Genomic DNA, 27953 nt, shown 5'->3' on the forward strand with positions numbered 1-27953 from the left:
ATTTCGTCGGGTTTGTTCGATGAATAAAACAAAGATGTAAGAAAGACTAAGAAGAAGCTTGAATGTAAAGGTACATTGTCTTATGCGGGTTATCGGAAATATCGGCTTATAGTAACCTATATAGAAAGAGGGGAAGACCAGTGAAACCTTTCATGCGGGTCTATTGCGAATTAAACGAAGGGTAAAGTAGACGCTAACTTTGCTAAACTCTGCCACCAAGGAAGTTATTAGCTACTTGAGAGAATAATATATTAACTCTCCGAAGATCGAACAAATTGAAAGGAAATTAGATTAAAAATATTTTCTTTGGGACTTTTCAGATCAACGAAATTTCTTCGTAATTAAAAGGTAATCCTTTCTCGATAATCTTTCCCTCCAAATCGAACAGATTTATGTTAAATGAAGAACGAACGAACGAAATAGAGAAAGAAAAAAAGAGGTAAAGAAGTTGCAAGCTGGCTGGACACTTTTTTTTTCTGCGAAGAAATCGCGCGCCTCCATTCACGCAGTGCGCGGACCGCTTCTGCTTTAGCTATGTTGGATCCAGATTTCAGGGTGACGATAGTAGGAGAATAAGGAGAAAGAGAAAGAGAGAGAAGAGAACTGGAGAAGAGAAAGAGAAAAAGAAAAAGAGAGAAAAAGAGAGAGAGAGAGAGAACAAGAGCGCTGCGCGCTATTGTTTTCTCGAGTGGCACTCTCTGGTTCAATGCTCGCTCGGCTCCCGGTACCAGATGTGCGAGAGACCGTCTGGTTTCTTCCTTCGTACGTTGCGTCACGATATATCTTATGTTTCTGCCTTTTCTTTGTATAATTTCATCAAAATCAAGATCTGAGTCGATATCATCTTAATATTCTCAAAATAACTCCCCCTTCTTCAAATTGGCATATGGCGCATTTTCGTTTCTTCCTTACTTTCTATTCTTTTTTTTTCATTTCTTTCTTTTTCTTTCCTTTTTTTTTTTTTATTCTCCACGAAGAATTTTCTTATGATTTTCTTATGATTAGATATAATAACGGTGAATTAGGTAAATGGTTAAAGATAATATATATACGCACGTCTCTAATTTAATAGATCGTTTAGTAATAGCGGATAATGTATATTATTTGTATATTTATGTACAATATGAACAATAACTATTTGTCTATCGTAATACAATCATTACACATAACTGCTATCGAACCGATCGGCCGATTGTCCTGCATTTTACCTACATAGACCATCGTATAAAAAATGAGACGATGAAACGCTTAGAATGTTAAATAATCGAGAGAAATTTTATTCCTAAATTGAAAAAAGAGAAGAATATATTTTCTATAATATGATAGAGGACGATACTACCGTATTTAAGGATAGTATGAAATATTATGCAAATGAAATTAATTATTATAGAAGATTAATATTTTCTATAGAGATATGTCACGAGAAATAGATCGCAAACGAAAACGAATCGTTTCTAGAAAATTTTTTCAACTGATTTCATAAAAAATGTAAGTAAGATATACATATATATATATAAACATATATAAACACGTATTAATTTTACATATCAATACATACGTACATTAAAATCATTCGTATATATGTAACAAATGCATTACAATTTTTAAATTAAATAAATGTACGTTTTAATTTAATGTCTAGATTAGATTCGTTTCGAATGCTTTCTTAAATTTAATTATCATTCTCTTACGAATTACCAACAAATACACATACATACACACATATATGTATACATACATACATACATACATATATATATATATATATATATATATATATATATATATAATACCTCTCGTTAAAAAAAACTTTTTTGTTCCCTCGATAAAGTCGATATGGACATTAAAAAAAAAAAAAGAAGAAAAAGTAATAATCGAACACAAACGGATTGCGATTTTTTCTTTGATTCTAATCTACATACATATGAAATTATGCACTTATTATGTATGATGTACATTCAACATGTAAGAACTATATCGAATGCTATGGCATTCGAATGCTATAGTTACTCATCTTTATATTATCATCTTTTAAAATAAATGATAGATCAGCTGTTAATAGTAACAAAAAGAATTATTCACACCGACATTGTAATCTTATATTCCGCTATTTGATTATTCTATTAATTCGATTATGCAATTTAACTTATTATGCGGCTTAAAAAGACATAAAATAAAATATAAAAAAATATAAGAGCGGACGTTATGAAAAGGATAAAAGTCATTCATTTATCGTCTCCATCCGCTACTTCCCCCGCTACCACCTCCATATCGATCAGAATTGCCATTCTGAAATAACAAAAATGAAATTAATATAAGTAAATATATATATAGATATATATAATTATGAAGCAAGAAACTTCGAACAAATAAATGATTTATGAGAAACGAGCCAGTAATTATGAAAATGATCCAAGTTACATATTTTTCATTTTAAAATATTTTGACATTTGAGTTTGAATTATTCAAAAATAATATATCTATTATGACAAACAGAAAAAATAAGTAATATAATATTTATTTTTGAAATATAATTCCTTTATGTAATTTACGAATACATAATATATTTTTAAAATAACATGCGACAAAATGTCTTTTAATATCTCCAATGACAGACTATTTCACAATTAACGACTCAAATATATCATAGATTTTTTGCAAAAAAATCGAACCAATCGAAGAAATCAAAGTTAACGAATATTCTTACTAAAGAGATGCGTATACGACGTCATATATATATATATATATATATATATATATATATATATATAAAATTTAATTTCTAAACTTCTTTTAATTAGAATTATAAAATTCAAGAATCATATCGATCATCGAAATAATAAAAATAACTTACTCTTTGTTGATAACCATGATAATTGTTCTGAGAAGACTGATAATTGTTTCCATTCCGAGCTTGATGCTGTTGTTGGTGTGAATAAGGATGTCTTTGTTGCTGGCGATATTCTATGGATCGGTGTTGAAGATACTGTGGTGCTGGACCATAGCCACTAGCCCATGGTCCCGACGATAACGAGGAGGATCCACTTGAACTAGCGGTATTATATCCTCCCGATCTCGATTGATATCCACTATGATATCCTGAAACAAAAAAATAGATTGATTTCCCAAATGAACGAACAAACATTTAAACAAATATATATACATATATATATATATTCAAAGTATTATTAATACTTTATAGATATATACAAAAATATAAAGTATTAATAATACCTCAGATAAAAAGTTACATCCATAGATCAAATAAACACACACATATAACTTTAGATAAATAAATTCAATAAAGATCAGATGATAAAGAGCTAAACAAATAAAAGTTTATTCGTCTATTAATAATTAGAAATACCGTGAATTGGACATTAGGGTAGTCGAATGCAAGCTTTATGAATTTACCAAGTAGACGCGATTAAGAATCTCTTATAAACTATCCATCAACCCTACGATATCCAAGTATTTACTACCTTCTACGAGGCGTTGAAGAGAAAGAGAGAGAGAGAGAGAGAGAGAGAGAGAGAGAGAGACAGATAGAAAGAGAAATAGACAATATTCGAACATAGGTGAATGGGAACGTGCCGGCGCGTGTCCTGCCATCCATCAAATAATACAGAACGCGTGTTGTATGACGTCGTGACTATTAGAAAAAGAGAGAAGATCATGCGAGTTAGCGAGCAAGAAGGAGAAGAAGGAGGAAGAGGAGAATGAGGAGGAGAAGGAGAGAAGACGCATCGTGTTTGTCAGCATCACGAAACGTCATAACGTCGCTCAGCAATGCTAATAACGGATTTTCGAAAGGGCAACGTGCAGCACGCGGCGGTGTTCACTAAGTTCATCGCTTCGTGAAACGTGTTTTGCCTATACATTCGTCGAATCCTTTTATTTTTTCTTTCCTTCTTTCTTTTTTCCTATACGCTCACCACGCGCGTTCCACGAGCAGAACGGCGGAGAAGAAAAAAAAAGAAACAAAAAAAAACGGAAAAAGAAAAAAGGAAGAAATTAAGGGCACGATATAATGATCGCGCTGACAAAAGAACAAAAAGAACCGATCCTTCTTCCCTTTCGACGTTCTCTCTCTCTCTCTCTCTCCTCTCTCTCTCTCTCTCTCCTCTCTCTCTCTCTCTCTCTCTCTCTCTCTCTCTCTCTCTCTAACTTCTGTTTCTTCTTTTACTACCACTACCCTTATGAATATTTATAAGTCCGTTTGCGAAATGCGAAATCGTGCACTTTAGCAAAGAGTCAAGGGGAATTCGAAATAAGAGAAACGATGTTAAGTGGGGAGGTTTGAGAAAGAACATGAGTGATATTCGTTTGATGTATCCTGACTAAAGGAAAGATCGATTAATTTTCATCGAGATCTTACCTAATTACACAGTCGATTGAACGTGACAACATCGTTAACGACCATTCATATTTCTTACATATTTACGTATAAAACCGTCTACGATCCATGTTAAAAAGATTACAAATTCCAATGAATTTATCAAAATTCGAATCGAAATAAAATAACTTCCAATCGATTGGATCCTTTTTCAAAAATCAAGGGATTTCAGTTTGAAATTTGTCCAGAGTGAAATACATAGAGCCACAACGAAGTACCTACGAAGTAAATCGGAAGACGGATTATCAGTGACGCACGATAAGCGTATAGTTTGGCTCAATCGAGCTCTTAATGGGAGGCGGCAAACAGCGTCGATATTATCGAGGGTCGTAGGGGTGGTCTCGTTCGTCGTACATGCCAGTTTATACGGTCCCCTGTTCTCTTCGACTACTACTAGTAGGCAAAGCCGTTGTGCTTCCGCCGTATTTCTCCTTGCATTCTCGCTCTCGCCCTCATTCGTGTTTTCTCTCTCTCTCCCTCTCTCTCTCACACACACACTTTCTGTCTCTCTCTCGCTCGGCGGCCAACAATAACATCCCCCAGTGAATTCCAAGCAATACGTAGCGACGGGAACCAAACGCTAATCTTCACCCTCGTCCCCCGTGGCTCACCTCGGGCAGACGCGCTCGCGCGTACGAGCGCACCAGATAGAAGGATAGAGAAAGACAGAGAAAGTAGGATGGGTTTAACAGTTTACATGTCGGATCATCCCTCGTTATTGTTGCGTTTATGATAATAGGAGACGTACGGGACGCACGTCCGATCGTTCCAATCCCTTCTCGAAATCATCGAGCTGCACCAAAATCGTTACTAGTTCAAATGTACCCCCTTTTCTTTTCCTTACCTACCTACTTAATTAAACTTTTCACTAGATTGAGAAAGAAAGAAAAAGAAAGAAGAAAAGAATTCGTATCTTTGTAATTTTCCCTTCAGAAAAATGTCTATTTTTTATTTTACAAAATAAACTCTCTGGTTAATGTTTATTCACGGATAATAAACGTCACGTTTAGGACGAACGAGACTCGTTTCACGATAGATCGATTAACTACGAACAAAGTAGACACCAATGCGACTAGCAGCTATACCTGATGGAGATCCTGGGAAACGTACTGTTGAGTATCCACCACATAATTACATATATTCGAAATCGGAGAGGAAAATTAAATGAGAGTGAACATGACGGGAGAAAGAGAGAAGGAGAGAGAGAGAGAGAAAGGGAAAGAAAGAGAGAGACATTCGTTTATATGTACATTCATATAGATACATATATACCTATATATATATACATATATATATATACATATTATATATATGTAGGTACATGCGCTTGTACTATATAGCTGCCTATCTGGCATGGGTATTGGATTGGATTGGATCGCCGCGTCAGCAATACAAACACTCGAAACCTCGATGTGGGTCGGTTTCTCTCTCTCTCTCTTCTCTCTCTCTCTCTCTCTCTCTTTCTCTCTCTCTTTGCCATTCCTGTTTCAAACTGAAATTACACTTTCCTGTTCCTACCCAACTTTTCCTCCCCGCGTTTCGATATTGCTTTGCACATTTTTTTCTCTCCCGCTTTTCTCCCTCCTTCTCTTTTGTTCTTTCACCGATTTCGTTTCTACAAAAAAAAAAAAAAAAAAAAAAAAGGCACGGACAATGTGGATCTACGAAACGATTGAAATGTCTCTAACGTAAGTTGAAAACTTTTCGATATCCACGAGGATAGTCCTCCATCTTTGATCTTTTAATTCGCAAAGATTTACTTTACGAAGTCGACGAAGAAAATCATATATACGAGACAATAAGAATTCATTTTCTAGGATCGAAAAGTACGTAGCCTTTAAAACGGATAAAGAGAGACTACAAGTGCAATGAGAGGTACGGGATTTTCTTTTTTCTTCTTTTTTTTTTTAGAAAAAGAATTGGAATTCTTTTACCGCATCTTCGTTGAGACTTACGGAAAAAGAGAGAGACAGAGAAAGAGAGAGAGAGACAGAGAGAGAGAGAGAAGTATGGCCAACCGACTAACTCGAATGAAAAGCCAGACATTGCTGGTTAAGAGACACTTTGTACACGCTTCTCCTAGCGCGTATCCGAGCACATAAAAAAAAGACTTAGAGAAAGAAAGAGAAAGAGAAAAAGGAAGAACGAGAGAGAGAGAGAGAGAGAGAGAGAGAGAGAGAGAGAAGAGTCGCTTATTTAGCTTACCTTTTACTTACACGTGCTGTACAATGTTTACTTACACCCACCTAAGCATATAAGGCCAGAGGCACGACTCAAGAAGAATAATGTTTGTGTAAGACGAAAGGATAGCGATTTCTATAAAAAAGAAGAAGATAAAGGAAGAAAAAAGAAGAAGAAAAAGAAGAAGAAAAGAAAAAAGGGGGGAGGCGGGAGTGGGGTAGAAAATGTCAAGGGTCAAGGTTAACAAGTCCCTCATCGTATGTAGATCAAACGAAATTATAGATAAAAGTAAACATTGACGTTTGCCAAGCTTGATCCATAACTCGAGTATATACATTAGAAATTACTTTCCTAGAAAATTATCGGCATTTAAGTGCTTTGGTCGATCTTCAAAATTTATAGTAATTTTACGTGCTTCCGTCTTAACGAACGCGTCCTTGAGGAAAAACGGTAGCTGCGACAAAATGGCGTAGCACTGCCTTCCGAGTACCACTCGCGCGCGATTTCTGAAGTCTTTGTTCGCTAGCCCTTTCGTCATCCTCCCCAATCCTCCCTGCCCTCCTCAACCCCTCTTCCAAACTTTACTTCCACCTTTTGCGATCCAGCACATTCGATGGAACTCGCGGTCATAAAAGCGGCTACAAGCTCACGTACAGGCACGAAAAATAAAGAGGTCTTTCCCCATGAAGCCAGTTAACTTGCCAGCCGACTCGAGAAAATAATTCCTCTTTCGCTTCTCGTCCTGGAGCCAACCTTTTTTCTTCCACGTCCATGTCTCTCCTCCTTTCAATCTTCTTGCACGACTTTTCGAAGCAGAGAAAGAGAGTGGACGAGAAAAAAAAAGAATGAAGAAAAAAGAAAGAAAGAAAGAAAGAAAGATTTCCCTCTTTCTTTCTTTCTCACTCTCTCTCTCTCTCTCTCTCTCTCTCTCTCTTTCTCTCTCTCTCTCTCTCTCTCTCTCTCTCTCTCTCTCTCTCTCTCTTTCTATCTCTCTCTCTCTCTCTATCTCCTTCGCTCTTTAGCCACTGGAAACGAAGGCCCTTGAAGACGGCCCTTCTAGCGCCTCGACGAGTCAGCCAGCGAAACTAAACGAAAGGAAAGGAAAAAAGAAGAGACGTTTACCCTCTCTCTCTCTCTCTTTCTCTCTCTTCTCTGTTTCTCTCCTTCTCTTTCTCTTTCTCTTTCTCTTTCTCTTTCTCTTTCTCTTTCTCTGTTTTTCTCGTAAGCGCTCTTTCGACGAAGTGAAACGCTCGAGAGAAAAACGCTAGGCTGCGTGCAGGAGAGCGCGCACTCCTGCTTATTCTTCGCTTTTCTATTCGCGACGCGTATGCCGAAGAACAAAAACAACGTTTTCTTCCAGCAAAATTGTTACGGCTATCCGGTTCAATTGCCGATAAAATTCAAGTACGAGAGGGTAGGAAGTTCTCTGATTTCTACGCATGATCACCATTCATGATATCTTCCAACTACTATATAGACTATATATATATATATATATATATATATATATATATATATATATAGCTCCGTATACATAAGAATTATATACTTATAGGTACTTAACCGATCATATCCTTCGTATATTTACAAATAAAATTCTTATCAATCGACTTGGAAAAAATCAATGGGAAAGATTTTTTCGTCGTTACGAGAAAGAAACAAAAAAATAATAAAGAGACAGCCTTGAAGAAGAAGAAGAAGAAGAAGAAGAAGAAAAAGAAGAAAAAGAAGAAAAAGGATGTAACGTTGGTAGACAGGACATCGAATTTCGTTCGGTGGGTGTAGCGAGTTGCGGCACGGATTGCTGGTGCGGTACGGAAGCTTTCTAAGTGGTGGAACGACGACGGGGTAAAGGTGGTATAGGGTAGAGGGTAAAGGCAGGGTACAGAGGAGGGAACGGAAAGAGCGACGATCGGACGAGGACGGAGAGAAACACTTGACCCTGCCTGGCTGCTTGCCGCACAGCCGATGCTGGCACAGCAAACCCCACCGTGCAACGTGCGTTAATAAACGCATCGAGATTGTGTTGGTTCCGCGTCTGTGTCCCCTTTCTCTCTCTCTCTCTCTCTCTCTCTCTCTCTCTCTCTCTCTCTCTCTCTCTCTCTCTCTCTCTCTCCTACCCTTCTCCTTCTTCTTCCTTCACCCCTCGACCGCTACCGCCCCAGTGCGACGCGGCGTGGCGAATCTCCCTCGCGCCTTCCAACCTTTTCGCTCGCTGCGCACGCCTACCGTTCACCCACACTTCCTTCTACCCTCCTACGTAACCATCCTCCTTCTCCTCCTTCTCTCCATCTCCTCCTCTTCCTCTTCCTCTTCCTCCTCCTCCTCCTCCTCCTCCTCCTCCTCCACCTCTTCTTCTACCGCGCATGCGTTCCATAAGAAATTACGTGCGCGTGTGCGTCGTAACTACGCGTTACGTACGTCTCTGCAAGTATACGATCACACGCAAATACACCAACGATATCACCGCACACTTATATGTTTATAGATATATATATGGGTGTTTAGATATGTATGTATGTATATATATGTGTGTGAGTATATACGCGCAAGAGGGCAACTCGGTGCGCACGGCCGCGCGCGAGTAACGTGTTGACTCTTCTGATCGTTCGGCTCCTAATTTATTTACAATTTTGCAAAGGGGGAAGTCGGATTGATTTGAACCCTATTTCGCGATATAATACGAGAGAGTAACCATCATGTAATAAGGGGGAAAGAGAAAGAGAAAGAGAGAGAGAGAAAGAAAGAAAGATACAAATCTTTACTATTAGTTTTACTTTCACGATTAGATATCACGGTATCGTTATTTTATTTATTTATTTATCTAAATGATGCTCTTCGAAAAGAATAATTCTCGTCTTTTTTTTTAGTAATCAATGAATTTAAATCTATATGAAATATTCAATGTGAAGATGTAAATCGAACAAAATCGTATGTTCTCGCTATCGAACTCGCATTTCTCGCTAGCGTCTTCTTGCAATTTAACGCACGAAGTCTTTCAAAGAAAAACAAGAGAAGAAAGGAAGAGAGAAACGAGGGAGGGAGGAAGACAGAGATAGAAAGATAGAGAGATAAAGATAGATAGATAGATAGATAGAGAGAGAGATAAAAGCAGGGTACACTCGTGTCAGAAGCGACCAATAAATTTATCGAGCGGGTGTTGGCATGGAGACTGCCGGACAGAGCTCGGTTGGATGGTCCGGAGGGCGATGAGAGGCCACTCGAGAATCCTCCAGGAGCACGTCGCGGGGAAATTGGAGGCAGCCACCACGATGCTTCTACCGGTGCCCAGAAGGAGGAACGCGAAGAGCGAAAACGGGCGAGAGAGAGAGAGAGAGAGAGAGAGAGAGAGAGAGAGAGAGAGAGAGAGAGAGAGAGAGAGAGGAAGAGGAAGAGGGAGAGAGAGGAGGAGAGAGAGAGACACAGAGGAAGACAGACAGACAGATAGATAGAGAAAGAGCGAGAGAACGAAAGAGAGAGAGAGAGAGAGAGAGAGAGAGAGAGAGAGAAAACGAGAGAGAAAAAGAAAGAGAGAGAGAGAGAGTAGGAGAGAAAGTACGTCGGAGGGTGGCCACCCTCTTGGCGGACCTCCTTTTCCATACCGTTGAGAAAGAGAGAGAGAGAGAGAGAGAGAGAGAGAGAGAGACGAGGGGGTCGAGGGATATCGATTTCTCGCGGTGATCCAATCAACGACGGCGCCTTATCTGACGCCTTTATCGGCGCCTCCAACCTGCTTCTCGTTAAAGGTATTACACCGAGAGACCGATTTTAACACCGAGAGACCGATTTTATGATTTTTTAAACCGATGACCAATCGAATACGATCCAATTGTATACGTTTACTGTTATTTCTTTTAGATCAAACACGTCCTGGTAAAGATCCCGTATATTACAAGAATAAAACTAAAAAGGTAATATCAATTTGGTGCCCTTTTTCACGAAATACCGGATGATCCTTCGAGAGAAGTTTAAATCGAAGCAGCGACACAGCCAATATTTAACAACAGCGTACTCACTCGAGAATTTCTTTCGCCAACGGATAATGTTTAATTCATTAACCACATTAATTATTCATCGACGATGACGAGAGAAACGCTGATTCCGATGGTTCTTCGCTCTCTCTCTCTCTCTCTCTCTCTCTCTCTCTCTCTCTCTCTCTCTCTCTCTCTCTCTCTCTCTCTCTCTCTCTCTCTCTCTCTCTCTTTTTCTCTCTCTCTATCTATCTATCTATCTCATTCTCACTCTCTAACACTCGCTCTCGGTCCCTGTCTCTCCAAGCCGAAAAATATCGTCTCCAAGCAACGTCTCTCTTGTTGAAAACCGACTTGGGATCTCTCAAGAAGAGCGAGCGATCCTTATATCTCCGGTTTCTGTCGAATAAATCGTACTCCTCTCACTACGATATTCTAGATGCTTGAGTATTGGCTTCAGAGGAAGACATGTATACCTAATGGAGAGGGACAGACAACCAAAGAGACAGACGTTTCCGTATATACGAACAGGGTAATCCCTCTGATATTGTTCAGAAACAATAGGACGTCCGTCCCTAATTTGTACGGACTACCGATTACGTTTAAACACGACCCGTTAAATCGAACCATCTCTCTCTTTCTTTCTCTCCTTCTGTCTCTCTCTCTTCCTCTTTCGTCAAAAGTCAATATTTTAGCATTCTGACGAATGAAAGAGACGAATGAAAATACTGGAAAAAATTCACGAACGAGGAATTGGTAGAAATATATTACGGTCGTAAAGAAAAAAAAAAAAAGTGTATTTCCATTTTTAGTTAGCTCGCGAAATTCATTCATAGCCAGTCGATATCAAATCGAGTCTCGATGATTACGATCGTGTCAAGGCTAAACCAAGACTATCGACGATGCTTCACACACACATACACACACACACACACATCTTTTTTTTATAAAACGATAAGATTATGAATTTATGTTAACATGGAACGGCTTTTAAACGATGAATATTTTTTATTTTACGATCGATCCTATATTAATGAACTTTAGTCGAACTTCAGAAATCCCTCGTAAGATTGAGATCAAATACAAAGATATGGTTTACTACCTACGAAACTCTTCCATTAAACGCGCTCAACGGAACTCAACGAAAATATGGATAATAGAAAGCGCAAGGCAGAGGCAAATAAAGTGCAAACTCGGCCCGGTGAGCGTTCAAGTTGTACTCTTGGGACCTATACCGGTCCAACTCTCGTACTACGTTTGATTTGAGAGAGCGAGAAAAAAAAGTGTAGAGAGGGAGCAAGCAGAAGAGTGAAAGAGTAGTGCGCTCAGCGTTGTAGGACTCTCCGCTGGAGAGGCCTCTCTCTCTTTCTCTCTTTCTCTTTCTCTCTCTCTCTCTTTCTGTCTCTTTCTAGCTTGCTCGCACGCTCACTCGCTCGTTCGCTCGTTCGCTCGCTCACTCTCACCCGCTTTAAGCCCTATCCACTACTCATTTATCAAATAAATCAACACAGCTACTTGTGCACCTGTGAAGAGATTCAGTAGCACTGGCCCGTGCCGTCCAAAAGGGCTACGACGATCGGCGATTCGACCGTTTCCTTGTTTTAGTGAGAAATCAATAATTATCTCGATTGATCGAGGAAAAAACAGATTTTTCGATTTTTTTTTTTTTTTTGTATACACGACGAATCAAAACATATAATTCTTATTAATACGATCTAAGATATTTCCAATGATATATAATGTAGAAAGATTCGATCCGATCCAGTCAATTACGGATTAATAAATAACGTTTAATTAACGTTAAACGTTGAAATTAATAAAAGAATATAATTAATATCTTACGTTTTCTTTAATTATCATAATTTATCACACCCTGATATCAAATTTTCTCTCATACTCATATTTGATAACAACAGTTAAATGAGAGCGACCCATTCATGGTTATTGCATAATAACGTCAATTTGTATGACACGATCACTGGCGATATAAATGTATATATTCGAGCTAACAATAAATGAAAATACAAAATGAATGCTTAACATTCTCTCTTCCTTTTTTCTGTTACATACATATATCGATTCGATTTACAAAGAAAAAAGAATTCTTTTCTTGTAAAAGGTAACAGGTAGAAAGGATAAAAGAGATCCCCTGACAAAAGTAAAGAAAAATTCAAGAGTTCGAGGAACGTATAAGATAAAGTAAAGTAGAGTATATATTAAGTAGGTGACTAGGTACAGCATTAAGTAGAAAACATGAGAGAGCGAAAAAAAGAAAAGAGAAAAGAGAAAAGGGAAGAAGATTGGAATACCTAAAGGAAAATCAGAAATCTAAAGAAGAATTTAGTTACGCGGGTGCGTGAACGAAGAGAAAGAAAGGAGAGAGAGAGAGAGAGAGAGAGAAAGAGAGAGAGAGAAAAAGAAAGATAGAGAGTTGAATGGAGAAGGATAGAGTCAAGATCGGGAAGGAGAGTAGGTACATTGCGAAGTAGAGGAAGAGACCGAGGATGGTCCTTATGCACCGAGGACCCCAGGATACCGGCAAGGAGTATCCTAGAACTGTCGAGGATGCTTCACACCCATCGTCCTCTACCTCGTGCCTCTTCCATGGCCACCCCCTCTTCCTTCCTCCTGCCACCATCTGCCTTCTCCTCTTTTCTCGTTGTAAATATGCCCCTCTCCTCAACCCATCAGGATCCGCTCTTACAAAGAGAATCGTCGGCGTCGTCGGCGACGTCGCTGCCGTCGTTGTCGACTTCTCCTCCAAACGCTACACCGAGAGGGATATCGCGTCTCGCCTCTCTTCCCTCTTCCCTCTTCTCTCCTCTCTTCGCTCTTCTTTCTTCCCCACCCCCTCCCTCTCCTCTCTTCCTCTCATCCCACGTCTCTCATCGTTCTATGTGCCGCGAGACTTTCGTACGGATTGCGAGATCAAGAGCTCTTCGAAGGCACTGGAGTTAAGTTTGAGTGCGGGTGTGCACGAAGGCGGTAGTTTCTCTCTCTCTTTTTTTCTCTCTCTCTCTCTCTCTCTCTCTCTCTCTCTCTCTCGCTTTCTTTTTTTTTCTTTCTCTTTCTTCTGAATCGAGAGTCGCTCTTTTCTTCGTTAATACGAAGATACGATCTTCTTCTATATCTGTTATAGATGGATAACTCGTTCTATAGATACGAGCGATTGTCGTGGTTTGAAAAAATAAATTAAAGAAAAAAGAGAGAAAGAGAAAAAAGAAATAAAAAAGTAGATACTCGGACGAATGAAATTCTTCGAGAACAAAAAAAGAAGAACATCCTATCCTTGAACAAGATCGACGCGGCATTCCATGAAGTCCTGCGGGTAAACCTGTTGACGAGCCACACCGTTCGAAGGCGTCGAGTCGTAGAAACGATGAAATTAGATCCTTCGGAAGGAAACGAAGACGATGGGTCAACAAGTCGTTGGGACGAAAACTAGATTGCACTCTGTTCTCTTTGGAAAGGACGGAGGTAAAAGAGCTTGCCCGGATCCGTAACTCGATACCGACCGCGGTAATCGAGACCAGTCATGGATCTGCCAATCGAAGAACGTGCCTCCGGTGATTGTACTTCCGTTTCTTGTCGGAACCATGTTCTACTAGTCGATAAGAGAAGAAGAAGAAGAAGAAAAAGTAACTTGATAAAAGTAACTTTTATCTTTCTATTTTTTTTTTTCTTTCACGCGAGAAAAAGAGTAAAGAAAATGGCGTTTGGAGAAAAGGAGATGAATTTTTCTCTCTCTCTTTTTTTCTCTGTACCTCTCTCTCTTTTTCTCTTTCTATAGTATTTCTCTCTATAGCAATAGAAATGACGTGGTATGTATATGGAAGGGCGCAACGCCTCGTAAATCCGATTTGGTTGGATCATCCTAGCTGTTCGATGCTTTCGGCAAAAGGCATAACGAGGAAAAAATCGTGAGAGGAAAAAGATGAGGAAGAAAAAAGAAGTCGTACTTTAAAAAGAGGTAGTGGCGCTGGCCCAGAAGGTAAGCTCGTTCCCTCGGTTCGCGCGGAAATGAGGTGGAAAACCGCACCCTCGGCACCCAAAGACGGTTCACCTTTTCTTCAAATCTCTTCCCTCACCAGAGAAGCAACCATACGCGACCCGAACTACAGAACTTGGATTTCGAGTAGGTACCACTTTCTTCTGTGGTTTCTCTATATTACAAATGCGCTTCGAATACTCGAGCAGGCTTCTAGATCTAGCCGAGCGTGAGGATATCGTCGGAAGATCGGAATGTTACGTACTGGGAACAACTTTTCTTTCCAACTTTTCCAAGAGAGTTCTTCTTCGGGAAAAAACATGGAAAACGAAGTGAACTCGACTCCCTTAATACGCCACGAAACACTTGGCTGTTTTACAGTGTGATCAGAAAATTCGAACGAAAATGGTCCTTCGGTTTTTCGAGAAACGAACGGGATTTATTTTCTTTTGATTATGATTTTTTTTTCGTTTCTTATTTTCTTTTTTTTTCCTTCTTTCCCAAAGAGGGGTTAGAGGAAACGAGTGGTTCAAAAGAAATCATAGCTTTGTGCGCTTCCTTGCTTGTTGCTCGAAAAGAGAGAAAAAGAGAGAGAGAAAGATAGAGAGAAAGAGAGTAAGACAAACCGTTCGTCGTCTCCTTCTACTTCATCGTATGCGCGTGCATGCGTATACTGAGGGAGGAAAAAAAACTCGTCGTCGATTCTGAATTAATCTCATTCGACTGCACCCTTTATACGTTGGTTCTCCCTCGCATCCTGCGGCGAGACTCCTGGCCGCTTCGTGGCTTCAAGGTTAATTGGAATGAAAGCGAAGAAAGGGAAAGAAACGGGCCGACGGAGAAAGAGGAAGAAGAGAAGTAGGAAGAAATCTTGATCGCGACGATGATTTTTCTTAGCGCAATGAGATGCGCTTAACCGCACGTAAAAACCGTCTTTTCTCTCTCTTTTTTTCTCCTTCTTTTTTCCCCTCTGGCTCTTTCTTCTCTCTCTCTCTTTCTCTCTATCTATTCGTTTTTACCAAATAAGACTGGAAAACAAAAGAACTAGCACTTCAAACGAATACCAATGTTCCTTTTTTTTCTTTCTTTTCCTTTCGTCGAAAGAATTGACTACTTTTTGCGAGAATCAATTAAAAAGCCTGTAAGTAGTTAGTTTCTACTGGCTTTTAAGGCTAGATATCCCATTAAGATCGTTTTTATTCGTCCGATCGTTTTCGTATTTTCCTTTTTTTTTTTTTTTTTCTTTCTAATACAAACATGATTTTCATCGATAGAATCTTTTATCTTGAAGATCTTTTTCTACTTTTCTAGTAAAAAGAAAGATTTATTCTCTCGAAGAGTAAAAATCGTGCAAACGATTGCGCCATTCTGATCGACAGAGATGCTACGAAGAAAGGAAAGCGAGAGAATAAAGGGAAAAGAAAATTAGAGGTTACAGAACAGGTGTACCGAGTGATCTTTGACAATAAGAAATAGAAGGAGAAAGTAAGATAGAAAGAAGAACCTTAACGTCCCTTCTGTGTCTCGGAAATACGCACCATTTACTTCTTATATGTGGTATTATAGATTAAAGAAGGTACGAAAAAGGTCCACTATTCATCCATAGTTGAATATCAACGAAGAAAGAAATAGAAGAGCGTTCGGACTCTACAATGATGCTGATGCATTTCCATTTGTGTAAAGTAGTCGTTTGCAAACGTTTTCGAGCTAGGTCACGGGGATGTAATTCAAGATGACGCACTCGTCTTCGACTCTTTGAGCCTATTCGAAGGTGACTCGACCGTTTAAAGCTTGTTTTGAGTGGCATTATGACTACTTCCTACATTCATTTATCTATCATTGTTTCAAAATTATTTCCACTTTATTATATATATATATATACATAAGTAGATATTATCCATTTCTAGAAAATGTAATGAAACGTTAAAAGTACGACGATATCGTTAACCGATTCAATACCTCTCGATAAATTTCCCCTCGTACAACATAATGATGACGCATAGGTAATAGGTAGCCATTATAATAAATCAAAGTTCGATGAGATATCGATTTGACGATAGGGGTGGAGAGACAAGTTTAGGGTTTAAGTAAAAGTCCAAACGAATCAATCCGTTGACCCCTTTAGATTCTATATCGGACGTTACTGGGGTTGAGACGTTCACTTTCCATCCACCACTAGAAATCGCGCGAACAACCCTCTGTTCTGTAAATCGAGACGGTTTAATAGAATTTCACGCTCCTCTAGGATTGACCAGAACGAGAATCGGTGATTGCTCTTGCGGAATCTGAAAATCGGTCAGGCGAGGAATTGATAATCAAAGCGACTCTTTGCCAAGCATCTATCTATCCATCCATCCATTTATCTATCTCTTTCTCTATCTATCTATCTATCTATCTATCTCTTACTCTCAATTTTTTTCAGAAGGATCTTTGCGTTTGTATTCATCAATATAAAAAAATGAAAGATCGAAAATCGATCATTTCAATTTCTCCTTTCGATTATACATAACCGTGTTAATAAAAGAAGTACCTCTTCGAACTTTACACGGAGAACGAACGAAAAAGAACTTTTCTAATTGCTAATACTTCTTCTTTTTTTTTTTTTTTCCTTTTGCACCGACGACTCCAAGAGTGTCGCAGAGGTCTCTACTTTCCTCCGCTTGTTCCGGAGGGAGAAACAAATCCGTATCTTTGACGAAGTCGAAGAGTGAGCGAGCAAGAGAGATAGATAGATAGAGAGAGAGAGAGAAAGAGAGAGAGAGAGAGAGAGAGAGAGAAAGTAGTGGGCGTACGTGTCCTTAAGCGAGAGCGAGCTTCCACGCTAATGAGGCGCGGCGTAATTAGTGAGACTGTCTACGCGGTGGACCCTTCACGATAGGGAGGATCCCTCTCGACGGGACTCGAGTCTCGGTGTCTCTCTTCTTCTTCTTCTTCTTCTTCTTCTTCTTCTTCTTCTTCTTCTTCTTCTTCTTCTTCTTGCACTTAATCCATCCCTCTCTCTCTCCCTCTCTTTTTTTCTTTCTATCTCTCTATCTTTCTTTTTCTCTTTTTCTTGCCGTTTCATTCTCGACGCATCCTCCAGCGATTTCTTATTCTTAGTTGATGCAACACGGGCCATTAAAAGTTCTCAAAATTTTGAAGAAACCTGGATCACGGGTTGATCACGAAAAAACGTCTCCTATATGTATTTGTTTATCTCTGTATGCATCTATACGTTGAGCCTCGATGTCTCTCTTTCTCTTTTTCTTCTTCATGCATTTAATATCTCTTTCTCTTCTTCTTGCATTTAATCCATCCATCTTCTTCGCTCTCGCTCTCCCTCTCTCTCTCTCTCTCTCTCTTTCTTTCTTTCTTTTTCTTACCACTTCGTTCTCGATGCTTTTCGAATGATTTCTTATTCTTAGCGAATGCAACGCGAGCCATTAAAAGTTTGCAAAATTTCGAACGAATCGCGATCGATTGATCACGGAAAAATCACGGATCTTTTATATGCGTTTATGTATATACCTATGCATGCACATATTGTGCATCTAAAAAAAAGATACTAAGTGTCTCTTTTTCTCTCTTTTTCTTGCATTTAATCCATCTCACCCTTCTCTCTCTTTTTTACTATTTCGTTCTCGATGCTTCCTCGAGCGATTTCTTATTCTTAGCGAATGCAACGCGAGCCATTAAAAGTTTGCAAAATTTCGAACGAATCGCGATCGATTGATCACGGAAAAAATCATGGATCTTCTATATACGTTTATGTACATACATAATGTACACCTAAAAAAAAAGACACTAAGCGTCTCTTTTTCTCTTTTTGCATTTAATCCATCCCATCCCTCTCTTTTTCTTTCTTACTATTTCGTTCTCGATGCTTCCTCGAGCGATTTCTTATTCTTAGCGGATGCAACGCGAGCCATTAAAAGTTTGCAAAATTTCGAACGAATCGCGATCGATTGATCACGGAAAAAATCATGGATCTTCTATATACGTTTATGTACATACATAATGTACATCTAAAAAAAAAAGACACTAAGCGTCTCTTTTTCTCTTTTTGCATTTAATCCATCCCATCCCTCTCTTTTTCTTTCTTACTATTTCGTTCTCGATGCTTCCTCGAGCGATTTCTTATTTTTAGCGGATGCAACGAGAGCCATTAAAAGTTTTCAAAATTTCGAACAAATCTCGATCACGGTTGATCACGCTTTTGTATATGTGTCTGTAGACAGACGTTATGTCGGGGATGCTAGTTTCGGTAGGTGGCTTAGGAAAGGCGGAAGACCGATTTAGAGCACAATGCGGCTCAATGCCGGGGAAATTAGCCGCGGCGCTGTCGGTGACGCCCGTCAGCCCCACGCAAGGAGCGAAAAGCGTCGAGCGAAAGAGGGACCGTATCTATCCCCGATGCCGTCAAACCAAAAAAGAAGAGAGCATAGGCTGCCGCCTGCACGAGTAGTATTATCGATATCATCATACGACGTTCGATCCTATCTCGATCTGAATCTCAATCTCGATTTATGATCCTTGCTCCTACTCGACACCTCGACTTTTCCGAGTAACGTAGTACCTTTAGAGATTTCCAACTCGAGTAAGTCTTAACAAAAAATTGATGTACGTATTAGAACGAAGATCTAAGAATCGTGTCTTCGTTTTGATCCATCTTCGAAGGTGAATCACGACGGATCTTTTATAGCTTAATAGGCCTACCATAAAATAGCTACGCAGGTAGGCCTCCACTCGAGTAATATGAATAGGCTAAGGATGAATGGACGTTTAGAGAGAGACAGAGAGACAGAGAGACAGAGAGAGAGAGAGAGAGAGAGAGAGAGAGAGAGAGAGAGAGAGAGGAAACTGCGGGCATCTACATCTCCTTTATCTTTCTTTCTTCCTGTCACTCGTGCTATCTCTTCGATGTAGTCTCCTCTCGCGATTGCTTTCTTTCTCTCAGTCTTTCTCTTTTTCTTCCTCTTCTTTTACTTCCTCCACAAGTAAAAAAAAAAAAGAAATAAGAAAAAGAAAAAAAAATAGAAAGAGAAAGAGAGAGGAAGAGAGAAAGAGAAAGAGAAATATAAAGGAGCTTCGTTCGTATCGCACGGCCCTTCTGGATTCGACCACCGTTGAATTCACCGTCGAAGCACTAATGGATGGATAATGGCGTGTAATGGACGACGCGTACATTACGGGTAATACCTCGCGTAGGCGTTTTTGTAGTTTCTCAAGAGACGCGAAAAGAGAAGGAGAGATAGAGAAAAAGAGAGAGAAAGAGCGAGAGAAACACGATAAGCGGACGTACTCGTCCGGTGGTTAAAGAAATAATCGATGAGGTGGTAATTTTTACGAAACATATGCATCGTAAATACAGATATTATTTAGAAGAACTTTCAAATACTAACTTCACGTCATTTTCATACTTAACTATAATTTACGGAAATTGAATCGTCGATTTAATTTATCGATGTAAATTAACGCGCAGGCGTATTTAGAAGAAACAGAACGAGTTTTGAAATAAGTCTTACGATTAAAAAGTGGATTCATATAAATCGATCGAAATCTAAACGTCGAAGAAGAAAAAAAATGTGGAGAAATGATTCCGACAATTTCTAAATAATTTCGGGTCGTACGATTCGGTAACTCTTTCTTTTCCCGTAAGAACTTTAGCTCGGAAGACTCGTCTTGCTATTACTCGCGCGTTTCGAAATTTTGCTGCTGTTGCTGCTGCTTTTGCTTTTGCTTCTGCTGCTGCTGCTGGTGCTGGTGCTGGTGCTGCTGCTGCCGTAGCCACCACCGCCGCCGCTGCTACCGCTGCTGCACGAGTGTTTGCAGTCCACTCGAAACCAGTCCCGAACGAGCTCGCGTGAGACAGAGAAGAGAGAAAAGGACGTATGAATAGAGACAGAGAAACGCTCTGCCACCAACGAGGCGAGAGGCCAGGAACGTAGCTTAATTTGTCTAACGAGGGGCCCGGCACCTGTCATCCCAACGACGAGAAGATGGACGGATGGACGAGACCCTTCCTCTTTTCCTCTTTCTCTCTCTCTCTGTCTTTCTTTCTCTTTATCTTTCTCTCTCTCTCTTTCTTTCTCTTTCTCTCTCTTCTCATCGCCTTTCACCCCTGCTGAAGAGAAAGAAAGATAGAGAGAAAGAGGACGTACACTTTTGCTTGCTTACACGAAGCTCGTTTTCTTGACGATCCGTCGACGTCCTATACAACCGATAAAAATACTCGAAGAAAGTTTATACGGCGTTCTATCTCGAAGATACTCCCATAAAATATATACCAAATTTTGAGTAAGATCGTATAGAAAATCGTTCGAAAAAAGAAAGAAAGAAAGAACAAGAAGCGATAAGAAAACCGAAAAATTTGTGGAAGGATACCTGCTTAGACTTTCGCTTGTTTAAATAAAGCTAGTTTTTATTGTTTCTTTTTTTTTTTTTTTGTTTTGACGATCATCGTATGCAACTTGATAAAGATACTCGAAGAAGCTTTACGATATCTCGAAGATATTTCTCGTATAAGATATACTCGTAGCTACCAAATTTCGCAGTCGAATTATGAAGAAATTCAATCTAGAATAGAAAGAAAGAACAAAAAGTGGCGCAAAGCCGAAAAATTTGTGGAAAGATGAATTACGAGAGAAGTTTGGTCTTGACACCGTGACACTCAGAAGAGGCGTGACCTGCAGACACGCGCGCGCGTGCCTATATCCGGTGGACTCGAACGTAAAAACAAAACGTTACGCTGGCTGCGGGCAAGCGTGTGTGATTGATTTACCGAGGGATGTAAATGCCAGAAACAGTGCCGCGTGCCGGCCACCCTTCGAAGAAGAAAGTGACCAAAGATATGATAACACGATAACCGTTCTTTTCTAGAAAAGATTATTGCTTTTCTAATAACACTAAAACACTACGACTGAAACGGTAATTATAAAAATGATCAAAGTTATATATTTTTCGTATTGAAATATTTTGACGTTTGGGTTTGAATTATTTATAAAAATTATTTTTCTATAATGACAAAAAAAGAAAAAAAAAAAAAAGAAAAATAAGTATATTTATTCTGAAAATCTAATTAGTTCGTGTAATTTCAAAATTTGTTTATATAGCATGCGAGAGAGAAAAAAATGCGTGTGAAAAAAATTTGTTCAATTGGACCACTTTTATAATCACCGATTACAATTTATTCCGGCATATTAAGGTATTACTTCGTATGTATCTCAAAGCAAAATAGAAGCGGAAGAAGAAAGAATTTATCAAAATTGATCATATCGTATATGATAACAAAAGTTATAATAAATTTAGAACCAGTAGTGTTAACTAGTTCGATATTATAAACTCATCGTTAAAAGATCTCAATAATTTTTATTGCAAAAATGTTTCTAAGATAGAAAAATATCTGATAAAGAATATCATCTATTCTCTTAGATATCTGACACATAGCTATCGTTCGTAAATGATTAATTCGAAAAATAATTTTGAAAGAGGACTATATTATTCGTAAAATTTTTTTAAGTATTCAATAACGACAACGACGAGGAGAATGGCGGCGAACGACGATGACGAGTCGTCCGCATTTGTTTCTCCTTTTGCCAACGGCAGATAGGACTTGGAGCTCAACGCAATCGACGACAACGACGACAACGATCGTGACGCGGAAGGGGATGAGGGTGAAAGAGAGGTACATCCGCTAATTGGATAATTACAGAGTGCACCGCGTTTGTTTTATAATTGGGCGAAAGCCGGGGAACCGTTGCTTGACTCGACGTGCCAAACAACGAAACGGCCGGAGTCACGCTCTACGTGACGAACTACCCTTTGAGCTAATCCGGAACGAGAACCCCTCGGCCTTGCAACACCCCTTCTACCCTCCCAGCCTGTTCTCCGAACGGATGAGTCGCGCGCGCGCACGCGCCCTTTCTCGAATGAGACTCGACTTTGTCTCGACTTTAAAGTACATCTCTTCTTTTTCTTTTTATCTCTTTTTCTTCTTCTTTTTCTTTTTCTTCCCTTATCTTTCTCTTCTTTTATCTTTTTTCTTCTACTCACGAAAATGGATAAATTTTCTACAAATTTGGTTATCGTCGAGACGATTGAGGGATATCGTCTCCCTCTCTTGTCCAATGTTAGAAAGGGGCGAAACGTAAAACAATAAAAGAGGGCCGATCGTAATACGACGCCAGCTATAAGAAGAGGGGAAAAAACAATGACGGGTTCTTTCCTACTATCCAGACGCACGTGGCTCATCTATGACGACTGGACGTTTATAAAGTATTATTTTCATTCTACTCCGATAATCTCAGCATCGTTAAACCGAAGAATACTCGACGACGAGTATGAACGCACTCTCGGATATCCGCGGTACGTATGTGATATTAGATTAATTATTATCGTTTTAAAATCAAACTTACCGTGATGTTGCTGGTATTGCTGTTGATGTTGATAAACATTCGGAGGTGGTGGTACGTGTCCATACATCGGTAATGCTCTATTGAAATTTGTGTGATGACTGAAAAAAAAGAAAAGATATATTTTATATGATCGAACGATCGATAAATCAAAATAATTGATATTTGTAGTTCGAACTTACTCGAGCATTCGATGACCAGCCTCGCTTAAAGATGCAAATCGTGTCGACGGAGTAAAACCGATTTGTGGCCTCCATTGATTACCATTGTTACGATTCATCTGTTCAAAGTCTTGAGGTTTCAACACTTTTGCAGGTTCTATAACACCTTTCAATTTCTTTGTAGGAAAGATGAAATTACTATTGTACTTTGGATCTCGGAAACGTACACTGCACAAAGACAATAACGTAAAAGATTATAATTCTGATCAAATAAAAATAAAAGATCATTACTATTAATTTTTTCAAGAAACTTACCAATATACTTTATTATTTCGTACTGGTAATCCATTGATCGGAGAAAGTAGTGTAGCTCCATCTCCGACACAATCCTCTGCCAACAACACCATACCTCTCATACAATCTATACGTATTGGCGTTTCAGTATCAAATCCCACTCCATTTATATAAAGCCCTTTTACAAAATTATATCCATTGTTTCCTATACCGACGTACAAGCGATCGTCTCCACGTACGTTTCGTTTTTCTAAGAAAAATAAATTTTCATCGTAAAATAATCGTTGTAAAATATATCTCTCATATTCTTTTTCTTATAAATATGTAATATATATATATATATATATATATATATATATATATATATATATTTATATTTATATGCATGTATGTATGTATGAATATGTAATATTTACTTTCTGCTTCCGTTAAGCTGTCGTAATAAGGCTCTAATGCCTTAAACAATCTTTTTTCATCGACAAAAGGAAGTAAAGCTACACCTTGCCAAGCAAACTTTTTACCATTCAGGTCTATCTTAAAGTCTTCTGGATAAAAATCTATGATCGGAGATTTCTAAAATTGATAGATTTTTATATAGAAAATTTTTGAAAATTTTTCTATCATAGGCCAATATATATAATACTTAGTACTTACTGGATCACTCATTAATTTTGCCCATGGTTGTGGCACGTGCATACTACTAGCTGCTGGAAATACACCCATCAGCTGTTCTAAAGGACGAAACTGCAACGATAAAATATTGTATGACATTTGTATATACGAAGATGATTGTAAACCTTAATATAACACATATATGTATATATATGTAGGATGTTTCAAAATATTAAAATAAAAAAGATAATTCATATGAACATATACCCAATATTTATTTGTTTAGCTGCCTTCACAGATAATTTCTACAGTCAACAAACGTTTGCATTTAAACTTTGAGCTATTTGGAGCTATTTCTGTAAAAGCAGATGAACAATTGATGTAATAAAAATACGCTGTATCTCGGAAACAAAGTCATATTGGGCATATATTTACACGTTTTTTTTTTTTTTCCTTATTTTAGTGTGCTGAATTCAGCAGTAAAATAAAATATATTTAATACATATTCTGTAACACCCTGTATATATAAAAAGTATACGTATATACTTACTGGTACAGTATCTTTCTCAAATTCTGTAGAAAGACCACCAATATTAATAAAATCACTTGCAAAAGGTGCGTAATGATATGGAAAATACCATTTCCAAGAAGCGCAACCTTGATAATAATAACGTAAAACCCAACACAAGCCTCGTACATACTGTAAGGCTACGTTGTTTCTGTAAAATTAGCCGCAAATTATATTATATTATTGCTTGCCATTTGAAATTATTCTCATTTAAGTTTTTCATTATTAATGAACTTATTTGATTACCTAAATGCGAGATTCTCGGGAGATACGTCAAACTTAGATTCATAATAACGATCTTTGAAACCATCTTCCCAAAGTCTAACTTCATCGTGTGCTTGATCCTCATCATCATCATCATCATCAGTATCATCCGCTGATATCTCATCGATTCTACGTTTGTTTAAATCGTTTTTACTCTATCGAAAATATATACAAAATATAGTCAGTATATTCGATACAAAATTAGCAAAGCGAGTAGAGGAAAATAAAAAAACATAAATATATACCTCAGCACGCAGCATACTTTCGAGCGCGGTGTTTGCTACCGATGCATGTTCCGACTGCATAATCGAACAAGTACTATAATGTTGATTTTGCATGCGCATTTGATAAGCTTCATGGCGTGCATTTTCAACTGGTTTGACGGTTTGTCCCAATGGCTGGAATATCATGGCATAATAATACTAAATATTTATAATTATGTTAAAAAGAAGAAAAAGAAAGAAAATAAAATAAATATAAAATTCACCATAGGTGCAAATTGTCCTGTAGGTATCCATTTGGGCTTATAATTGCTAAGTGCTTTTAATCTTTTTTTCTTATCCTTTTCACGTTGTTTAAAAGCCAATTCGTTCTGTTGCCTTTTCTTAAAAATTTCATCCTCAACTTCACCGAGTTCAGACATTATCATCTGCACTCTATCCAAATTAACGTCACCACTATCCGTTAAAAATCCCTGCAATTTTTATAAATATCTGTCAAGTAATATTTCTTAAACGTATGTTTTTAATATTTATGCAAAAAACTACCGCGATTATTTTTTCCAAGTTATTCATAAAGTTCTTTTAATAGCGAACAATGACATAACGTTTAACACAATTTAAACAGATAGTTATAAACTAATATTACATATCTTCTCTATTAACTTTTAATCTTTAATATATACATTAGGAGTTATAAAAAAAAGAAAATACATATTATACATACTCCTGTCTTATACACAGCCTTTTTGTACAAATTTACAAGCCTATCAATAGCTCCTTCTCTAATTTCCAATGACGGAAGATGAGGTAGAAAATCATTTCCTACGAAAAAACACATAAAAACCCAATCGTCTATAGCACGTTCAAAATCATATTTAAACGGTAGATTGGGCATTTGCAGTTCTCTTTCTAAATATTCTCTTAAAACATTTAATCGAACAAATATATATTGACATTCTGCGGAAAATGCATTGTTCTCTTCTTTTTGATTAAGTTCTGCTCCAGTACATTCTTGCATTTCGTGTCCTAATTGACCACATATATCGCATGGTTTTGGTTTATTCGGTTTAAATTCTTCACGAATAATTGTAAAATTGGGTTCATGTGTAGCGAGACCCAACATAATTAAATCAGCATCGGCACCACACAATACATGCTGTGTGTTAGGATCATGATTGGGTTGAGCTACAGGAGAAAAATAGGCAATTATAAAATAAATTGATCATTTAATTTTATATTTCTATGCGATCTTCTAAAAATATAATTTTACCTCTTTGTCTTCTAATAAAATCCATTATTTTGTGTTCTCCTTCTCCTGGAACATTTGCATCACTCAATATAACTGTTATGTTCCTCCAACCTGGATCATTGTTCAAACGATCGTGTATATAATAATGTAAACATTTTGATAACCTTGCCATAAATGGAGTGCCCTATAATAACAAATTATTTTATATCCTCCATCTGTATATTGAACAAGTATAATAATTTTTATTATAATTTTACAAACCGGGGTAATGCAATTGCTATCAAAGTGCTCTTCTTTCGGCTTTTCTGGTGGTAATATAGCTCCTTTTAAAGCTAATTCAGAACGAACCCTTTGAATTTCAATGAGTTTTTCACTCGCTTCTTTGGATGCACGGAAACGACGTGATCTTTGTTGATTCATTTTAGCTCTAGGTGCCTGCAGGATGATAACGCATTAAATACATCAGCAAACGTTTATATATAAACTGTTTATATGATATATTGAGAGTATATCGATACTCACAACTCCATCTATAGCCATGTAAAGTAACTTCCTGGGTCTTACAATACGAAACAAACGATCAATACACTCGAAAATAGCCTCCATCATTTCCTCCTCGTTCTTTGGCGCAGGTCTATGATAAAATATCAAATATTATTCAAATACGGAACTAATTCAATTCAAAATTTAGGAAAACTAATTTTTTTACGATCATAACTATTTTCAATATTCTGTTCCAATCAGTCTACGCCAAGTTAGTTACTTTCAATATCAAGTAGTCCGCCATTTTTTCGATATTCTAACAATCTAATTATAATATCATAACATATTCAAATAGATATACCGAAATGAAATATTTATAATTCGAGTAAATAACTTCGTATAAGACTTATTGAAACGAAATATGATGTAGTAAAATTTGACTTAAACTCTAACTAAAGAATTAGTAACTTATAATCGATATACTAACTGATCTACTGGATGTGTACATGGATGAATGATTCCATTCATATCCAAATATAAATTATCAAACTCAACTCCATTTGGATTAGGATCTGCTGAGTTTACAGGAACATGTACTCCATTAGAGTTTATTGGCTGTTAATATACAACGTAATATTAATAATTATAATCTAAAATAACCATATAAACAACATCTCGATAAAATTATAACCTAACAGCCCACCCAAAATTTGATAAAAGACTTTTCATTCTTATTTTTTGGTAGCAAATATAATAAATTTCAAGTAATAAATAATAATCGTTATTTAATATACGACGTTAATATATTGAAATTATTGTTATAATGAGGTAAATATGAATCAGAATAAATCATTTAACCTACCTTTTGTTCTATACACTCGACTATCACGGAAGGATATTTTCGACTTAACCATCGGAAAAACGCTGGGACACCCATATCGTCATTAATATTATTTTAAAGTAGAATAAAACCGTTAAATTTTGATCACTTTTCACAAATTAATCACTACAGAAAAATAATCTTAAACCTGTTACACGCATAACATGTACTACACACACGAATGTTCGAAAGCATATGCTACCTGATGCTACGTGCATAGAATGGCGGTAATATATATGCAGTTGTAGCAACTAGTCGTCAACTCTCGGCACGCCATCTATAATGCTTAACAGCA

General features: G+C 37.7%; 1 protein-coding gene across 2 annotated transcripts; it reads right to left on the reverse strand.

Annotated features, from left to right (window-relative positions):
• Positions 1-1047: 1047 nt before the first annotated feature.
• LOC127065234 (5'-3' exoribonuclease 2 homolog) lies at positions 1048-27875 on the reverse strand. 2 transcript variants are annotated; one of them, XM_050997302.1, is made up of 17 exons: positions 27641-27875; positions 27266-27393; positions 26818-26929; positions 26557-26730; positions 26317-26479; positions 25771-26231; positions 25313-25519; positions 25071-25223; positions 24808-24980; positions 24544-24712; positions 24036-24125; positions 23798-23954; positions 23403-23631; positions 23109-23315; positions 22930-23027; positions 2855-3099; positions 1048-2289 (listed from the first exon to the last, which is right to left on the reverse strand). In XM_050997302.1, exons 1-17 carry the CDS (start codon positions 27713-27715, stop codon positions 2230-2232), a joined length of 2901 nt encoding a protein of 966 aa, XP_050853259.1. In that variant the 5' UTR covers positions 27716-27875; the 3' UTR covers positions 1048-2229. The 2 variants fall into 2 exon arrangements, with proteins under 2 accessions (XP_050853259.1, XP_050853269.1); XM_050997312.1 differs by lacking the exons at positions 1048-2289; positions 2855-3099 and adding an exon at positions 8920-9002.
• Positions 27876-27953: the final 78 nt, after the last annotated feature.

This window comes from Vespula vulgaris, chromosome 1, assembly GCF_905475345.1.
Source record: "Vespula vulgaris chromosome 1, iyVesVulg1.1, whole genome shotgun sequence".
Classification (NCBI taxonomy): Eukaryota; Metazoa; Arthropoda; class Insecta; order Hymenoptera; family Vespidae; genus Vespula; species Vespula vulgaris.

What these genes read in the sequence shown, in the direction of transcription:
- LOC127065234 (XM_050997302.1), bottom strand. Translation starts at nt 27,715, where the DNA reads ATGGGTGTCCCAGCGTTTTTCCGATGGTTAAGTCGAAAATATCCTTCC. An exon ending in TCGAGTGTATAGAACAAAAG is followed by an intron (nt 27,394 to 27,640) that starts GTAGGTTAAATG and finishes GTATATTAACAG; the next exon opens with CCAATAAACTCTAATGGAGT. An exon ending in TGTACACATCCAGTAGATCA is followed by an intron (nt 26,930 to 27,265) that starts GTTAGTATATCG and finishes ATTTTATCATAG; the next exon opens with ACCTGCGCCAAAGAACGAGG.